The sequence below is a fragment of the Zonotrichia albicollis genome, chromosome 2 (assembly GCF_047830755.1).
Source record: "Zonotrichia albicollis isolate bZonAlb1 chromosome 2, bZonAlb1.hap1, whole genome shotgun sequence".
Lineage (NCBI taxonomy): Eukaryota > Metazoa > Chordata > Aves > Passeriformes > Passerellidae > Zonotrichia > Zonotrichia albicollis.
The window spans coordinates 91,030,468-91,048,204 of NC_133820.1; the positions used below are offsets into that span (position 1 = coordinate 91,030,468).

At 41.5% G+C, this 17,737-nt stretch overlaps 2 protein-coding genes across 3 annotated transcripts in view; both read right to left on the bottom strand.

Annotated features, from left to right (window-relative positions):
- The window catches only part of GGACT (gamma-glutamylamine cyclotransferase), a 28,352-nt gene extending 18,045 nt beyond the window's left edge, over positions 1-10,307 (bottom strand). Inside the window, exon 1 of one of the 2 annotated variants that reach the window (XM_005487269.4) lies at positions 10,065-10,307. The gene's annotated coding sequence lies outside the window, so the exon portion shown is untranslated. Of the gene's footprint in view, positions 1-9,667; positions 9,687-10,064 lie in introns of those variants that run through there. The other variant, XM_074535669.1, reaches the window with a different exon arrangement.
- A 2,415-nt stretch (positions 10,308-12,722) lies between these two features.
- Positions 12,723-17,737, bottom strand: part of TMTC4 (transmembrane O-mannosyltransferase targeting cadherins 4) — a 56,332-nt gene continuing 51,317 nt past the window's right edge. The window contains exon 18 of the mRNA XM_074535666.1: positions 12,723-17,517. Coding sequence (XP_074391767.1) covers positions 17,366-17,517 — 152 coding nt within the window. The 3' untranslated portion in view covers positions 12,723-17,365. The remainder of the gene's footprint in view (positions 17,518-17,737) is intronic.

Here is a 17,737-nt window from a genome sequence, read left to right on the forward strand (position 1 = left end):
TGAAATTTACTTTCCCAAACAGTAATAACCCTGAAAAGCACATTGAATGTTGGATTCCCAACCCTTCTTACTCCATGCAGTGCCTCCTAAATACACTCAGAGATATAATCCTGAGGTGCTACACTGAGTGCTTTTCTGACCCCATGAATCTTGCATTGCTTTCTGCACTGTGATCTAGCTTCAAAAGGCCAAAGAAGACCAAACGGGACATGGGTTAGAGCCCTTGGGACAAAGGGCATGAATCTAATATGTCTACTTCCCAGGAGATCACAGAATCATAGAATATGCTGAGTTGGAAGGTGCTGATCAGGATCCTCGTGTAGAACTCCTGGCTGTGCACAGGACACCCCAACAATCACACCATGTGCCTGAGAGCTTTGCCCAAATGCCTCTTGAACTCAGACAGCCAAAGACAGAGCAGTGCCAGCCCAGCTGTACATCTGTGGCTGATAAAAGCACCTAAAGAAGGCAAAGTGCACGAACAACCTAAGCCTCTGACACCACTGCCTCAAGAACAGATGCACAGCTCCCCAGTACCATGCCCACTCTGAAACTTCTGCTCCCCAGGTAGGAAGCCACACGCACTTGTGCCTTGAGGTTCCATGACAGCCATCCTGGTTTACTTACTATATATAAAGGCCACTATAAATCTGAGTCCACAAAATAATCTTTCTGGTTGTATCTATTATTCATCTCAAAAACTGTTTTTAGTTCACAGATATGACAGATTTTGATCCCAAGTAGTTCTGAAATAACTGCTATTTAATAAATATTAAAAAAATATAACCTATATTTTTTATAGGCATATAGGTTTTATTTGTTCTATTGATAGCATGCTGGTGAGATACATCACTTTGATATGGTACCATTAAAATTCTATACACTCATAGAGTTTTCCTCTAAGCTGCTGATGTGGCAATTGTAGATAAGAGACACTGCTATTTTTCTAGACATACAGTAACCAATCTTACACACACCTTTGTTTATCCACTGCATATGTGATTCACAGGTAAACTACTGCACATACACAGGAGTGTAATCCACAGCAGTGTCACAGGTTTTATCAAAAACAACAATGTAAGCTAGTACACATTTCTTAGACAGCTAAGTGATTGTATCATGGTAGCTCAGAAAACATGCTACAAAAGCTGCCTCTGCAGCAGCTTTGCCCACAAGACAGAAATAATGAGAGTTGGGATCCAACCAGAGCTGTCTAAGTAAACACTAAATTGTGTGTGCTGTTAGTACTGCAGAGTGTTCACAGATCACAAAAGTAGAAGATTACTGGGGAGTTTATTCCCATTAAGAGACAAAAATCATGAAGCTTAAAAGAGACTGTTTCACTGTCACCAAAAATATTTCCCAACACTCTTCCCTAATTAAACTCCCAAAGCATCACTACTTCCAATAAAAACTCAGTTGATAATGTAGTTGTGCTGATGGTTTAATGGGCTGGCACAGAGAACCACAGAGGGGTGGGGCAGATGTCAAATAAATAATCCATCCCATATAGAATCTCAAAAATAAGCCAAACAGATTAAGTTTTGACATATATAATGTCAAACCAAACTACCTGATGTGGCAAGAGGGTAATGAAAGACAAATTATCCTAAAGGCAATGTCATCTGTTCCTTCTAGTATCATATCTGCCAGCTCTGGTGTCTGCTGCATCACCCTCCAGACTCTGCTTAAAATCTGGTTGCAACAACACTGACGGTCAATCTCAAAATCTCCCCCGAAAAAAGTGTCCCCAAAACCAAACAAAAACTGAAAGGTCAATAATGGACTTGATAATTTTCTCAGTCCGTCATAAGACTGAGAGCACAAAGTTATTATATCAAAAGAATTACTACACTTAACAAAATTCAAAACAGAACTGGATCTCTATGTCAATGAATAAACATGTCCTGTGTTCACAAGACTGCAATGATAATAAACCTCTGCTAAAGACAGCTAAAATACAGAGCCTGATTTGAGTTTCCACCTAAACCAATAAACCTAAACCAATACTGAAAACCAATACTGAAACAGAAGCTACAGGTTAAGACATATAGACTGCAACATGACAAATTAAAGAGATTATTTTGTTATACAGAAATTATGAAGAAAATTTTTAAGTTCCTCCTGTATGAATTTAAAGATACTTGATGGCCTCCATTAATATAGTAAACTGTCACTAAGCATACTAATTAAAAGATATAATAACTACTAGCAGTAAAAGAACAGACTAGATGAACAGATGGATCCAGATATATTTTGACCTAAATTTCTTGGTATTTTGACAAGATAAATAAAGGTAAATATAAACAAGAAGAGGAGGGAGAGGAATAACCAGCAGTCAGTATATCTCAGTAAGAAGTCTCATACTAGAAAGATGGAAAAACCACTATCAAATCCTTTTCTTTCTCTGCTCATCTGCTTTTCTTCTCAAAGATGTTTTGTTTCTGTTAAGCAGGCTGAGGCTTCCTGTAACCACTTACATATTCACTTTACTGAGACATTAATTATGCCTGGAACCCAAATAATGAAGTAAGGCCCACTATCTTAGGACAGTTGAATCAAAAGAAAAAATTCATTAACCTGTAATATTATTTAAATCTCTTAAAGGCTGATTTTCTTTTATGCTCACTCTCTCTTGAATCTGACCCCTGCCAGAGATAACAGTTAAGAGAACTGTTTCTATCTACAGAGTCCACAGAAGGCAGAGATTCTTCTTTCTGAGCCCTTCATATCACCTTCCCTTTGGGCACTCTCCCCAGCCAGACAGTTCCCAAGTATGTAACTTTGTGTTACTTATCATGTTTGAAATGAGCTTCAGAAAGCTTCAGTAAGATTTGGCCTGTGGCTGGATTCATATCCTGAAAGTTTTCATAGCAGGTATATTTGAACTACATCACAGCAAGGACTGCAGCCTTGGAGCAGGCTGGTGGTTTGATGTGTGAAATGTCTATGTGCATGGTAAGCATCCTACTGGGATTTACTCCCTATGTAATTTTCAGCTAAGGCAAAATCAAGCCTGGGGCTCCACTCCATAAACTGTGTTGAAGCATTCCTCTCCATTCATATGGTTTCTCAGTTATTGGTACACTTCAGTAATACTGTGCAGGGTCAGTGCAATCTCATCAAAATTAAATTTAGTTGTTCTCCTATGCCCACATCTCATCCTAACACTTACCAAGCATGATCTCTGCACCTCACAAGCAGCACCAGACTTTTGAAGCACTGCTCCACAGTACATGAAGCCACACTCCATATGTGTGCTGTACTCCATCTCCTCTCAGTGAAAACGTTCTGGAACACTGAGCTCACACTCCTACTTATTCCACAGAAAATCTAAGTTTTGAAGGCTTCACTAAAAACTGCCTCAAAGAAAATCAACAGCAATTGATATACACTCAAACATATCTGGAAGATGACATTCATTCCAAGATAATGTTTTCTACACAGTAATTTTTAGTTATCTTTTCCCCTCCATTTTCTAGCCTCTGTAGGCTTATCCCTTCCTCTTCAGAGTTCTTATTTTGCCAGAAATAAGTTTGGGCTTAAGATGTTCTTCAAGCCACAGCTTCCCTTGAGCAGCACCTGTGCAGATATGCAATCAGGGGAATAAAGAAATTAGTACCTATTATCCTCCTTCTATTCCTGTCAATAAATCCACAACCATCACATCTCAGGCAACAATCATGGCAAGTGTATTTTTCTTCATCCCTCATCAGATCATCTGCACCAAACTACTATCACTGAAAACTCTTTTCTTCAGTTGTCCTCAGTTCTTCTATTCACATATGCTGGTGAGTTTCCCTCTCAACTAGTCCTATCTTCTGATCTCTGAGATAAAAAATCGGAATCTACTAATTTTCTCCTAAATTTGTTACTATGGGTGCTTATGTTATTAAGTTCCTTCTCTAGACTCCTAACATTTCCCCTTTTTTTCCACGAGCTTTTCACAAAACCCATGAAGGAATTTCCAGTTTTCCACAAGTTAAAACACTAACAAGAACCATTGTAGAATAATGTCCTTGCAGTCCAGGTGAGGTGGGTTGGCTAAATCCTCCCAATGACTGCATATTCCAGCACTCATTCCAAATATTACCATCGTACGATTTTTATTAAAAAGAGGAAAATACATAAAAACAGAAACCAAAAGAATGTCATCACAAAAGGGAGGCAAGAGTTGGGCAGGAGGACATCACTAGGTCTACCTGTCATTCAAAACCACTGCAAACACCATTCCATCAACAGAAAACCAGAACAAGACCCTTATTTCTCACTCACTACTTACAGTCTCACTTCCAAGACCATTTTTCTCAGCAATGTTTTGAAGAAAATTGGTTTGTTTCTATTTTTCTTCAAGCTTTCAGTACTATCGTATACGTAGACTGGGCCTCTCCTGATGGAAAATTATCTAACTTGTTACCTTTGATTTCTAGAGAAATCCACACATTCTGAGATCCAACCAAGAATAAAACTGTTTACAGAACTTGCAGTGCACAGAATCCATGGGCAATTAAAATGACATACTGATTTCAGTGGTAAAATTCAGTGTCCACACCTTAGCCTAGTTTAATGTGTAAATTAAACAACAAACACTTGGGCTCAATTAAATGGACTCAGAAAAAACACTATTAATAGCCTTCAATGAGCCAGAGGGTAGCATTCACCTTGATTTAATTTCCCACAGTTCAGAATCTAGGCTGATCACTCAGGCTTCACCATTTGGAGTAGAGAGATGTGAGGTGCATCTCTTGTCAGCAACTACAGATGAAACTTAGCATTTCAAATCCAAGTCTGTCATCTTGTGAAGTAGACTAAAGGGGGCAGTGCTGGGGTACACACTCACGATTCTTATCAGTACCACGTGTCAGCAGAAACAATAAAACCTTAATTATTGAAAGTCCTGCACACAAACCAGCCTGCCCACCAGAAGGCAAAAGGTACTAGCTCTTCATATTTCACAAGATGCACAGACAACATTTAGTACCTGAGCTGCAAAGGTGGCAGCAGAGGTACAGGATGAAACCCAGGCTATCACAGAATGAGTCAGGTTGGAAGAGACCACAATGGGTTGCAGGTCTCACCTCCCTGCTCAAGCAGGCTTATCCTAGGGCACTTTTACAGGATCACAACCAGATGGTTTTCGAGTATCCACAGTGAGGGAAACTCCAAAACCTCTCTGGTCAATCTGTTCCAGTGCTTGGTCACCTGCACAGTAATGAAATTCATCCTTACGTTTAGGTGGAACTTCCTATGCACCAGCCTCTGCCCATTGCTCAGCACCACTGAGCAGAACCTGGCTCCATCCTTTTGGCACTCTCCCTTCAATACTTACAGACACTGATGAGGTCCTCTCTTCTAGATGTCCCTTCTCCAGGCTAAACAGGCCCAGATATGGAGAGATATAAAAGAGAAACTATACAAGATTTGAGTCTGGATCAGGTGAAAAAAAGGAGAAGAGAGAAGTCTTTTATACTAACATTCCAAAACACTACTGAAACTGCCTATGATATTTTTACCAGGAAGCAATATAATGCCAACAAACATTCCTAACACTTCTGAAATACTAAGTAAACAGCAAGACTTCTAGACACATGATGAGAAATTACTATCTGTATCTGCTTCCTCACTAAAAGGAGGGCTACAACCCTGACTGCTGCTGGAGCCAAGACTCAGCCAGAAGTGCAAAACAGCAGTCAAAATGATACTGTTTGGGATCCATGTTTCCTCTGACATCTCAATGATTTACCTTACATATCCTTGCCTTAGGACCCATGAATACACCTTGCTGAACAAAGCAAGCAGCCAAGGCAGCAAGCACTGTATTAATGGGAACAAAACCAGCAGATTATGGAGAGTGACAATCTCCCTTTATTTGACACTCACTAGACCACACCTACAATACTGCACCCACTTTGGGGCCCAAAACAAGAAAAAATATGGACAAACTGCAGTGCATTCAGACAGTCATGGGCAAGAGTACTTGCCTTGTGAAGAGCAGCTCAGGAACAGCCTTTTCAACTTGAGAAGAGATGGCTTTCAACTGACCTAACAGCAGTCTTCCCATACCTGTGGTTATCCAGGAAACACAGCCAGGGTCCTTACAGCAGTGCATGTCAGAGTTGAAAAGCAGTAGGTATAAACCAAAATAAGAGAGACTCCAATTTGATGCAAGGAAAAGGGTTCTCATGATACAGACAAAAATTGAAGCAAGCTGCCCAGAGGTGTTGTTTAGTCTCTATTCCTATAGGTTTTTAAGACATGTTGGATAAAACATTGAGCAACCTGGTCTGGCCACACGAACAACCTTGCATTGAATAAGGAGGCTGGACGAGTGACTCCCTATGTCCCTTCCAACCTGAATTTTGCTGTGATAAAAAGGTTGTGGGCTGCATCAGACTACACCAAATGAGGGGAGAGAAAGAAGATACAGAGAGTTACAGTTACTCTGGTATTATTTGATAGCACAATTTTTCAAATTGCAGCATTATTCTAATACAGCTACTCTCACACAACTGAAGCTCGGCACAGGTGGGGTAATCTCCCTTGCACTTAGTAGCAACACACAGCACTGGAAAAAAAAGCAGTGCTTGAGGGAAAGGATGAGACAAAGCAATTCTACATGACCAAGAACTTCTGTCAGAATGTCAGCAATACAATCCTGGTAACTCTGGCTGTTAGTAAAGGTCATGAGCAATTACAGTCAAAACAGTGCAGAGAGAGGTGGTTATGTAGGTTATTTCAAAGGAAAAGAGGTGTCTTGTAAGACAGAGAAATCAGGAGTGACAGTGATATCGAATATGCTTTCTCAAGATGTTAAGAGCAAATAGCTGACACACTTACAGAAATCACAGTGGCCAAAAATCTTAATGTTAAAGGCCATTCTTCAACAACACCATAATAGTAAATCAATAGGACACGGTATTATCCTGCTACAGCCCATCCTTCTTTAACATTAATTGGAAGTGGAGAAAAGAGAGCTGTATCTGACATGGTCCATAAAATGTAATTAAACCTTTGCAGTGAAAAAGAGCAGAAAATTCTGGATAGCTATGGATTCTGGGTTAAGAACAGTGATTTACTACTGCCTGAACAGTTCAATTTCTAAAGAAAAAAGGTATTAAACATCCTCTTCGGAGAGACAGAATGAAAAGGGGTGTTCCATTTGCTAACTCAATGACACGAGTGGGTCCATCCATTTCCCCTGTCTCTTGGACAATTATCTATGTAATACTTACCCTTTCTGTCAGAATACTGCAAAAAATCTATGGAAGATGAGAAAATAAAAGGTAGCATCAGTTCATATAGAAAATGTGTTCTGTTATAGCACATGCTCTCTGCTTAAGCAATTCATGTTATTTAAAATGTCATTCAAGTTTCACATTAAATTCTACTTAAATCAAAAGCGTTATGAAAATGATTTGACCAGGTTCGAATTCAAAGAACTTTTAGTGTGAGAAACAAACAAGAAGACTTTAATAGGAATAGAAAAGTGCATTGCTCCAAAAATGAAATTACAAAAACTACAGTGAAACCCAGCGTCTTTTTTTTCTACCAACAGTATGTATTAATAGTATTCATTACAGAAAAATTCAATTACAGAAAAATAATTTGGCTAATCCATTAGATAGCAAAAGCATATCAGAGCTAGCAGCAGAAGGCAAATGCCACAACCTGTGCCTGGAATTTACTCTCTTATTTCACTCCATGACACCCCCATGACTATACCTTTGTGCCTGTACTTACACTTGCACATTCACAATACAGACCTGGCAGTCACATAACCTCATTTCCCTGAAGTTCCCCAAGAACAAACACAGCCATATAAACAAGAGAAGCAGAACTGGCAAAACCTGGGGTTACATGAGCAGTCAGATGAAAGCAATTTTCAAGAGGAAGCTTCCTTTAAAACAGACAGTTGGGTTACTGTTGGGAGTTACAAGAATGCAGAGACAGACCTGGAGGAATGTTGGTTGGATGGCACCTGTGAAGGTCCCCCAGCCCAGCCTCCCTCTCAGAGCAGGGCAAAAGCCAGTGCTAGATGACACTTTCCAAGGGAAGAGGCTGTGTTCTGCAGAACAGTGGGTGGCAGAGACAGCAGGACGTCTGCTGCAAACCAGGCCTTGCTTGTGCCCTCTACTCTCTGGAGGCACCTAGATTTCCATGTCAAACATCAGCCAAGGAAAGCATGAACTGACATGGGAAACCTTTCTAATGGATAAAAAGGAGACACTGCAGTAAATAAAGCACTCCAAGCAATATTTCTATGCTGAATGATAGGAGAAAATGAGCAACAGAAAACTCTAATCACACATTCAAAGTCACCAAAAAGAAAAGCTGTAAGGAGTGGATGACATGACACATACCAACAACATGACACTCCTTCTTCCATTATGGAGCAAACCTGTGTTCAGTATTCCAGTGGTCTCAAAACAAACTCATGAACAAGCACAAAGAAACTTGCTTGCAAAACTGATGGCAGAAAACCACACTAATTGGGAAAGTGAGGAGCAAACAGGCTGCAAGAACCCAAGGAAAATTAAGTGTGATGCATATATCAAGTAGTTACTATTTGTCAGCAGTCGGGTGCAGGTTCAAAAACATTAGCAATGCATGGAAAGGCCATTTTTTTGTTTTGTTTAACATGTAACCTCTTTGAAAATTCAGGTTTTGAGACAGAGTAAAAGAGACATCAGTTCTATTTAGCATTTATTTAATCATGGCAGGAGAAAGCTGTTCTACACTTAGGTAAGAGGACATATTAGTGTTCATATGATTTTGGCAGTGACAGAGTGAGGGCAGGAGATGAGTGCCACTTAAATATACTGTAGAGACAGACTAAGTTTTTAAGACTTCTCTCAAGAGGAGGAGAGAAGAATGATGAAAATTTGCCCATGTTTTGTGAAGAGATGTGAAATTTAAGGCCTCTCTTAATGGCCTTCGTCACACAATAAACAACTTTAATTGCCAAGAAATTGCTTTTCCAGGTTGACTGCCCACTTAAGCTGGAGAGTATATAAAACAAGTTCATTCCTTACACAGTTCTACAGGAAACAACTTGGTCATGGAAATATTTACAGTTGTGCCACTGTATGTTCAGCTCTATAGAAGTTGCTACCTTGATATTTTCAAAGCATAGCAAAAGTTACAGAAGCAGCAAATTAAAAAATACCTGAAGCAAAAAATGAGGAAGTTAATTGTCTGGAATTAACACAGATATAACTAAATGAACCTTAACCCAAACCCAAAAAGACTTTGTAACTCTATAATGGAAAAGGACACAGAACAGGTAGGGGAAGGAAAGTATAGCAAAATGAAGCCGACGTGAATAGAAAAAATAATTTATTCCCCCCCCAACATTCTGGTCCAAGCAATGCAGGCAAGAAAAATAGGTGTTCCGAAATGTTATCTTGTAAGGATATACAGTCATGGAATGGTTTGGGTTGGAAGGGGCCTCAAACCATCTAATTTCAAGCCCCACTGTGGGCAGGGGCACCTTCTGCTAAACTCTGCATCTGCGGTACCTGAACTCTCTCCTTTCTCTTTTCCCTCTAGTTTAGGTATTGGCTCCTCAAACACACATCACTAACCCACTACAAGGGCAAAGGCACGTTACTAAAAGGAGTATTTGGATCATAATGAACACTTCTGTTTGGAGAATGTCCCCGAGCACCTCGGCGGGTCCAGCGCTGGGGACAGCTCTCCCTGCACCCAGCCGTGTCACCGACGGGCCGCCCTCGCACACTGAGGCGCTGCTGCTGGGCCCTTGTCCGGCCGGGAGCCCCGAGCCGCCCGCCGCGCCGGGCCGGGCCGGCTCCCACGTGGCTTTCGGAGCTCGGGCCGGGCCGTGGGGCGCTCCCCGGCAGGGGTCTCCCAGCAGGGCTGTCCCGGCAGGGCGCTCTCCCCGCAGGGCGCTGCCGGCAGTGCCGCGCCGCCGGCCCTCCCGCAGCCCGCGCCGCCACCTCCGCTTCCCCACAGCGCTTCCCCGCGGCATCACGTGTGGCGAGGGCGGACCGGCCCCGGCCCAGCCGCCCCGCCCCGCTCTGCCCGCCGCTCTTCGGGACACTCACTCGCCAGCGCTGCCGCTGCCTCTACGGCTGCACTCCCGCCTGCGGCCTCCGCGTTCTGCCCGTCCCGGGGCGCCTCTCTGGGGAATAGGCGGCGGGGCGGAGCGGGGCGTGGGGCGGTGCCTGCCCGCGCTCCCTCCCCTGCGGACGGGGCAGCGCGGGGAGCCCAGGCGTGGGGCCGGGGGTGAGCCGGGGTTGCTGGCCAGAGCCGCCGGCCGGAGCCGGCCCCGGCTGCCAGAGGCAGGGATCGTGCTTGGCGGGAGCGCGGCCAGGGCGGCCAGGCGGGCTCGGGGCCGCGAGAGCCGGACACCCCGCGGCCGCTGCCAAAGCGGGAGGAGCGCCCGGCGCTCCGGGAAGGGTCGCTCCCGAGGCCGGGGCCTCCCCTGATGGAGGCCGTAATAAACATGCGTGAAGCAGTGCAAGGTTTGGCAGCCAGTCTGGCCTTTGGAGAACCTTTAAACCCCCCCCTTTTTTTATAAACGTTGTTGACTACTCTGTAGAAAGGGACTTTGGCTGCAGGCACTGATTGGTCTTGAGCCTGCTGAGGCAGGAGTTTTAAACTTTGAGGCTGCTAAGTGCTTTTCTGCTGACCCCCTTTGCAGGCAGCTTCTAGTTCCCAGCCAGATTCCCTTAAGCTGGCTCGGTAGGGATCAGTTTGCTCTCTAGTAAAGCCTGTGCAGGTTCCACACAGTAAATCACTTTAAAGTAAATGCATTGATAGGAGGAATAAGTGAGATACCCTTTCTACTGGTGCTGTAGAAGGGGCCCTGGGGGTCCTTGTTGACGGGAAGTTGAATGTGAGTCAGCAGTGCCCTGGCAGCCAAGAGGGCCAGGGCGTCCTGGGGGACACCAGGCACAGCAACACCAGTGGGATTGTCCTGCTCTGCACTGGGGTGGTCTCAACTTGAATATTCTGTGCAATTTTGGGTGCCACAAGATAAGGAAGATAGTTAAGAGTGTCCAAAGGAAGATTTTGAAGATGGTGCACAGTCTAGAGGAGAAGCCATATGAGAAGTCTGTTCAGCCTGGAGGAGTCTGAGGGGAGACCTCATTGCAGTCTACAGTTTCCTCATGAGAGGAAACAGAGGGGCAGACACTGATCTCTGGTGACCAGTGACAGAATTCAAGGGAATGGCATGTGAAGTTGTGTCAGGGAAGGTTTAAATCTGGTATCAGAAAAAAGGTTTCTCCATCAATGGATGGTTGAGCCCTAGAACAGGCTTCCCAGAGAAGTGGTCACAGAGAAGTGTCAGGCATCAGCCTGACAAAGTTCAAGAAGCATTTTGGACAACACTCCTGGGCACACAGTGTGACTCTTGCCTGCAGGGCCTGTGCATGCAGGGCCAGGAGTTGGGCTTGGATGATCTCTGTGGGTCCCTTCCAACATGGGATATTCTATGATTTGCTCTGGAGCGTACAAGTACCATTCTGTAGCCTGGTTACTGGGACAGCAGGCGATATTTTGGTGTCAGTTCTTCCTCCCTGACCAGTTACTAAGTGGAAGCCAGGTTGTGTCTCTTATAACTATTCACTTTTTTACCCAAATACCAGTCGATAATTCTATTCCACCTATAACACTAGGTAGGATTGTTGCAAAACAACATATGTAAATATGTATCTGTAAATATATATAAACATTTTCTTAAGAAAGGATGTTCTTTGATGTTTGCTCTTTGTATGCTTTTAAGCCTAATCAACAAGCAGGGATATTCAATCTGTGAGCAAATAGCAGCTAACAAGCAAGCCCTAGGTGATGTCCAGATGTTAGAAAAACAAATTACTTGGTAGAATTGCCTTGTTAGGATTTAAGGCTTGAAATGCTTCAATGATCTCAGACCTAGGGGAAGGTTAATAAAGCTTGGGAAGAAGGATGAACCACTGATAGTGGACACAATGTGGAATTTGCAGGCCACAAAGACATCTGGCAGAATTCCCAAGATAAAATAGGAACTAATAAACCCAACCCAGTGATTGTGCTGCAATCAGCTCTGACTGGGTAAATTATAATTCCATCAGGGGGAGATTGTGACCACCAGCTCACAGACCACAGACCCCAAAGAGGAGAAAGACTGACCATAGGACTAATTAGCATGAGAAGCAATAGAATCATTAACCAATAAAAGAATACCAGTTAATAAGAAAACTATGTAACTTGTAGCCAATGAACACTAATTCATTTGTTTGCTAAATTCTATAAATAGCAAAAAGTTCTGATAATTAGTGTGTGTAATTTGTGCAATACCACCAATTGTGCAACTCTGAAATAAATAATCAATGTCTCCCTTAAGTGTGTCATTATTGGTTTGTTGCACACTGGGTACAAAATCCGATTTTGGCAGAAAAGGTTGCTCAGCATTTGAGGCAGTAGCTCCTGCTTTCTATATTATATCACTTTAGAGACTAAATTAATTAGGTAAGTATTCCATTGCTTTCTTCAGGTGCTGCCTTTTGTTTGTTTGTTTTAGGCACACACAGTGCAACATTCAACATCAATAGACTCGTGCTGAATCAAGATTTTGAACTGTTACTCTAAAAGGAAGAATGTCTTCCTGTATGTTCCAGTCCTAGTCTGCCAGGCCCATTAGGTTTTCTTCCTAGCTTGTAGCAGAACCCTGAATCAAAAACTTACTACAAAAATAAACACCATTATCACAATCAAAATCTATGCAAAAAAAGATAGCAAAATGCAGATTTATTTCATGGCTTCATTACAAATGTATTTACTTCCTGCTCAGCTGAAAATAAATTGAAACATACCACTGGCAATCTAAATGATTAATTCTGCGTAAAAGAAGTTCATCTCAGAAATCACAAGCTACCAGTTCCAGTACCTGTAGGGATTTTTCTTAACAAAAATACTTATTTTAAAAAGCCCTAACCCACTTGACATGTATCATCACTGACACACACTGAACACCCATGCCACAACACAGCAGTGCAACTTTCTAACACCAAGTAATCAGTCCTCCAATGCTCAATAGTCCATGCAGCTGTGCACATCCTCTTCCTTGGAGAGATATACAGTCCTTTTCCTTTAAAGCACAGAGTTCAAGTTGCTGTGTTTATAACATTACACCTATGTACAACCACTTCACGTTATTGTGGAGCCCAGCACAGCCTGAAGTGCCCTTTACCTGTGGCACCTGCTGCTTAAGGTGTTCCATGACACAAATCTGGCTCCCTCAGCTTTTATGTCGCAGAAATCCAGCCATGTGATCTCACTTTTGCTCCCAGCAAAATTTAGTCTTTTTGAGTGAAACATGCCCTCATTTACACACATTTGGTAGACATACCCCAAGAGCTGTGAAAAGGGAGCAATATTCAATGAAAGGGCCAAGCTGAGAAGCACATGGGAATCTACATGTAATGACAGGTATGTGAATGTACCAATACTCATGTGAAACATGGGACACAGGCAGGAACCAGCAAATAAATATCAAAAGATATCAAAACAAAAAACCTTACCCTATTGGAACACACAATGCTATCACATTTAGCATTCTAATACCTACAGCTTGAAATAGCAACTGGATCTTAAGGTAAAAAATACAAATCTCACTGTTGCGAATTTAAGGAAAAATAAATCTCACTGTTGCAAATGTACAGTTGCTTTAGAATGCTTTTTAAAATAGGAGTGAAGGACACCCAAATTCAATTCAATAAGAAGCCGTTACTGTTCATTACAGAAACATAAACAAGCTAGCAATGAATCAAACTTAACGTGAATGTTCTGTTTTCATACACAGGGATTCGTTGTTTAATGCTTTATCAGTCATTTATTTTAAATTCATCCAAGTTCATTTGTTTTCTCCCATTCCCTCATCCAGCTACCCTCTCAAGGCAAGTACCTGCCAGTTTGCTTCAATGCCAGTCTTTTAACATTCTTGGCCTCAATAATATATAAGAATGCTAGAGGGACCAGATTACTTCATGTGTGGCACCAGATTACTTCAACTGAAAGCAGCAGTGAGATTTTTCTTCAGGTATATGAGCTGATCACCTTAGTTACCCTTTGAAGTTAGTGAAGACGGATATCTCCTTCAAGTATGAATTCTCCCATCCTAAAGATATTTTTTTTCCCCAGTGACTAAACAGAGAAACTAGATTGAATAGCTCAGATACAGGTATCTGAAATATGAAGGAAAAGGTTCCCAGTGAATAGGCCAAATATTTTTAACGAACCATTCAAAAGTTTTGTAGGTTTTTATTTCTTAGTGCCCATAAACACACACACAACCCACATCTCTAAAGTTTAAATACTATGAAATTAAATAACAGGAAACTTTATGTACATGTCATTGGTCTAGACACAACAGAGACATACAATTAGGGAACTTCACTGGAAGTTTTTGGTGAAAAGAGACTAATATCCATAGCAGTCATTGTGATTATTTTCCTGACTCCAGTCTGTGCATTAAATCATTCTGTTTCTTTTCTCAGAACTGTATTTGAACAAGTAATCATTCTCAAAAAAAAAAAAAAAAAAAAAAAAAAAAAAAGAAGAAAAAAGGCTTTGTAATTTCCCTAGAGAATCAAACAGGCCAACTGATAAGGAAACTTTAATCTTCTGGAATTAGCAATGGGAAAAAAAATCCAGCATGCTGGAAAGATAGGCAATATGTGTAACTACAGTTATGTACAAGCCAACTTTTTCTTCACCTTTTTCTCTTTGAAGTTTAGTGTTTTGCACTGTTCCAGGAGTCAGTTATGAGGTATGAAAAACCAATAAAAAGTTAACATTATAACCATTTTAATAAAAGCCACTGCACTGTTTGCACTTTCAAAGTATTTCTGAAAATAAAGTAAAAAAATATTTAGTATTCTTAAAAGTCTTAAGGAAGATTTTATTACAAAAGCAGTCATTTTTGTGGCTTCTTTTGAACACAATTCTGCCTCAACATTAAACTCAGACATATGGGTATGCTTCATTATACCATCATACAAGTAATCACACTGAATCTCTATAGCAGTATATATAAAACAAAAAAATATATATACAGGTAGCCAGAAAGCTAATCAAGAAAAAATTATGTTGTCTGTACTGAAAAGTAAAGACCATTTTCAAATACTAACAAAAAAATCCAATTTGTTTGTCGGTCTTTTCTGTCTTTTAAGACTTTGTATAGAATGACTTCCACAGAGGAGTTTCTACAACTTTGGTTTATAATGACCTAGAAAAAATTCATCCCTCATACATAATATTGATCTAGTGGATGTCTTTAAAGCTGATATGGGAAGCAACAGGGAAAACTACACATATGGATTTTATGATGAGAATAATAATTTAAACTCAGGATGCCATATTCCAAATATACAGAAAACATCTGATTATAGTAAACATATTTATCTTCTGCTATAAATTAGCTCATCCAGCCAGATCCCTACTCTTTAATTCCTCATGACTGAAGAAGCTATGTGTTCTCTCTATCTGATGAATAGTAGGCTATGTATGGAAAGCCTTAAGAACATGCTGCTTGTACTGAAGGGTGTATCTATTTCAGCACCTTTCAGATACAAAAGCTGGTACTAAGCTAGGCTGGTCATTAGCCATACTGGTGCAGTGTTCTGCTTGCCAGACACTTATCAAAGAGCATGCTTGGATCATATTCAGGAACAAATTCCTGAAAACTTTATCCAGAAACTAGAAGAAATGGAAATAATTGCAATTGCTTTGTACCCTATGTTACCCAGTGAGAAACAGACTATACTTGTAGGAGAGGACCACACATGCATGCCTGTGGCACCACAACTAAAACAAACCAGTATGTAGCCATGTTCATTCGTTCCAAGCCAAACTGGTGGACAGCACCACACTGCCACAGCCTTGCTGGCTAGATCTACAGTTAGTGTGGCAAAAATAGTACACTAAAGTACCTGCATGACTTGGAGTCCCTGAGCTAGCTTTGATCATACCGAGGTGATCAATTTCTCCCAGGGGACATGGATGGCAAGAATAAAGGAATACGGAGAGATAGGTAAAGTTCCCCAGGTTTCATATCCAATAGCAAATTTTCAATCTTAAACAAACAAACAAAACTAAACATCTCAAAAAACCCCAAAGAAACTGGAAAAACCAACCACCAGCAAATAAACAGACTTGTTACTACTTCCTGAAGCAGGAAAGTAAATATATAATACATGACAAACAACTCTGGACAGCCAGAGTTCAAATGTGTATTAAAGCATAGCCCCATTTGAGAGGTAACATGGTATCAACATAAACCACCTCTGAATCATCCCACATTGATGTGCTCAGTTTATGCATTAACAGCTATGCTTATTTATCTGTCCCTTCAGCAAACACATGAGCCATGGGAGACAAAGGTGAAGCCAGGTTCTTTCAGGTAACAGATCAACAATCAAGGTCAGGTCTTCTGCACAGTTACTGCTCCACAGAAATTCTCTCTTTATTCCCCAGCAATATAGGAGCTGAAAGGTGTAATGTCCTTAACCAGAAAGCACTGAATTGCCTGAGAACACAGCAATTAGGTCCTACAGACACTATACTGTATTTAAACCACTGACCTGCCACAGGAGCTAAAGCAATTCTGTCTTGTTGTCCGTGTTGTCTGTGGTAGATGAGGCTGCTTGCGAAAACAGAAACCCTATCTAACTCCTCTGTTGCCTCACCTTCTTTTCATTAGCGCTTGTTATAATCTTCATCTTCATCTAACAGTATTTTCTACACTCAGGCATACTTGAGCAGTACACTGGCTGACAGATATTTATGGTCAAATCCTTGCCCTTATTTACTCCTGTACAAATCTGACACTTCACAGGCTGGAGAGAGAAATGAGCATACGGGCTTAACTCAAATTATATGAGTAGACTGATGTGCTGGAGAGAATTCATTCTTCCACTGTCTCTGCAGGACTGGCACTGGAAGGCAGTAATAAAACTGAAGTGGACAGATATTTTTCATACTTGAAAAGATCAGGATTTAAACAGGAAATTGCACTTTTAAGTATCACTTTCAGAAATAAAACTGCCTCCTGCTATTCATCCTGCTACTAAAAAGTCAGATGAAGATATCAAATTACACCTGTATGCTGTGAAATTCCATCTGCATTGCTTTCATATACCTATAAAAATGTTCTAATGGACTTTAAAAACAGTTCAAGTAAAAATAAAATGATCCCTCAAGCTGAAATGTTAGGATCTGTAGGAGGGCAAAACTGGACATTCAAGTGTGCGGTGCTGGTGGTGTTGTTTTTGAGAAATGATGACTGAAGCCTGTACATGGTCAGAAGTACCCATGTAACAGCAGCTGTAAACAGCATGCACGGGCAACCTGAAAAGGAGCATCAGGCACTGCCCTTCTTTTGCAACTGCTCCAGTTTTCTCCTTAGGAGGCTGTAGTTTTCCTTGGTTCCTGGCGCCATGGGATCAAGCTTCAGAGAGACTTCATAGTGCTTCTTGGCCAAGTCAAGGTTTCCCCAGCGATGGTAAAGCACAGCTGGAACATCAATGGGGAATTTCATTAGCAATATTGTTGAATAATGTACAATCTTGCCAATCACTTGGAGAACAACATTGAGGTATTTGTTTCCAGCATGGGTCTGTCACTGGCTGGTGGCACAGTAGCCACTTGTTCTGTTGCCAAATGCAGGAGCAAAGCCTGGGAGCAGAACTGGCATGGGAATGATGAAGGAATGAATTACAATGGAGCCACAAAT